General features: G+C 51.3%; 1 protein-coding gene across 1 annotated transcript; it reads left to right on the top strand.

Annotated features, from left to right (window-relative positions):
* Positions 1-54: 54 nt before the first annotated feature.
* On the top strand, positions 55-1,117 carry LOC102769184 (ras GTPase-activating-like protein IQGAP1). The gene is made up of 2 exons (XM_006777736.2): positions 55-295; positions 920-1,117. Exons 1-2 carry the CDS (start codon positions 104-106, stop codon positions 1,088-1,090), a joined length of 363 nt encoding a protein of 120 aa, XP_006777799.2. The 5' UTR covers positions 55-103; the 3' UTR covers positions 1,091-1,117.
* Positions 1,118-1,152: the final 35 nt, after the last annotated feature.

Genomic DNA, 1,152 nt, shown 5'->3' with positions numbered 1-1,152 from the left:
TTCCCAGAACGCAGCTCTAGAGCTGCGTAAATTCAGGTGTGGGACTGGTGCCCTGCGTTTACCGGGAACTTCTTACGTGTAGGAAGCAGAGCATCAGAGGGCCATGCAGAGACGCGCGATCCGTGACGCCAAAACGCCTGACAAGATGAAAAAGTCCAAATCAGTCAAGGAAGACAGCAACCTCAGCCTGCAGGAGAAGAAGGACAAGATCCAGGCGGGCTTGAAGAAGCTCACGGAGCTGGGGACCGTGAACCCGAAGAACCGGTACCAGGAGCTGATCAACGACATCGCCAGGGTACTGCACGGGGGCGGCGGGGCCTGGCCATGCCTCCCGCTCTCCCAGAGGCTTCTAAAGAGCCAGTCGCTGTTCAGATGACAGCGTATCTCCAGGTCATGGCACACCAGCGTCCTCTCGCCTGAATTAGAAGAATCCTTTCTGATTCTTCTAACACGAGGACCTGGCCTGCCCTTTGATAACTTATTTCAGAACCTAAATTAATAGGAAGAAGACGGAGCTAGAGCTTCCCAGGTCTCAATTTGTCTTTGACCCCTTTGGAAGTTTCCAGATCTTTCTACTGATGTCTGTGAAACCGAAATTGACATTGAGTTGGTCATCAACTCCTTATCTTTTTCTCCTTCTTCTGACAACATATTTAAAAGGCTTAAACCAGCTTTGCATGTAAATTCTAAGAATGTGGAAATCCATAAAAGTAACACATTTCCCCACCTTTAGGAAATACAAATTGGGGGGAAAATGGATGCGATCTGAGTTTCTTTAATTATTGAACACGAGTTGGGGCCTGTTAAGAATGGGTGGTCACGCGAGGCACAGTGAAGCGCGACTGGGCTCTGCTGTGAATGATCCCAGGGGCACGGGCTATCGGACGTTGTTTTCCTCATTGTCACACTTGTGTCCCAGGATATCCGGAACCAGCGGAGGTACCGGCAGAGGAGGAAGGCCGAGCTGGTGAAACTGCAGCAAACGTACGCTGCTCTGAACTCCAAGGCCACGTTCTACGGAGAGCAGGTGGATTATTACAAAAGCTACATCAAAACCTGCCTGGACAACCTGGCCAGCAAGGGCAAGTGAGTGTGTCTTTTAACGATTTATCCATGTCGACGGTGGAGGGGGGCGGGGGGCCGGGGGGAGCC

The sequence above is a fragment of the Myotis davidii genome, unplaced genomic scaffold, assembly GCF_000327345.1.
Source record: "Myotis davidii unplaced genomic scaffold, ASM32734v1 C63755312, whole genome shotgun sequence".
NCBI lineage: Eukaryota > Metazoa > Chordata > Mammalia > Chiroptera > Vespertilionidae > Myotis > Myotis davidii.
The sequence above is the reverse complement of the archived record's forward strand: the minus strand, read 5'-3'. Positions and strand labels throughout refer to the sequence as shown.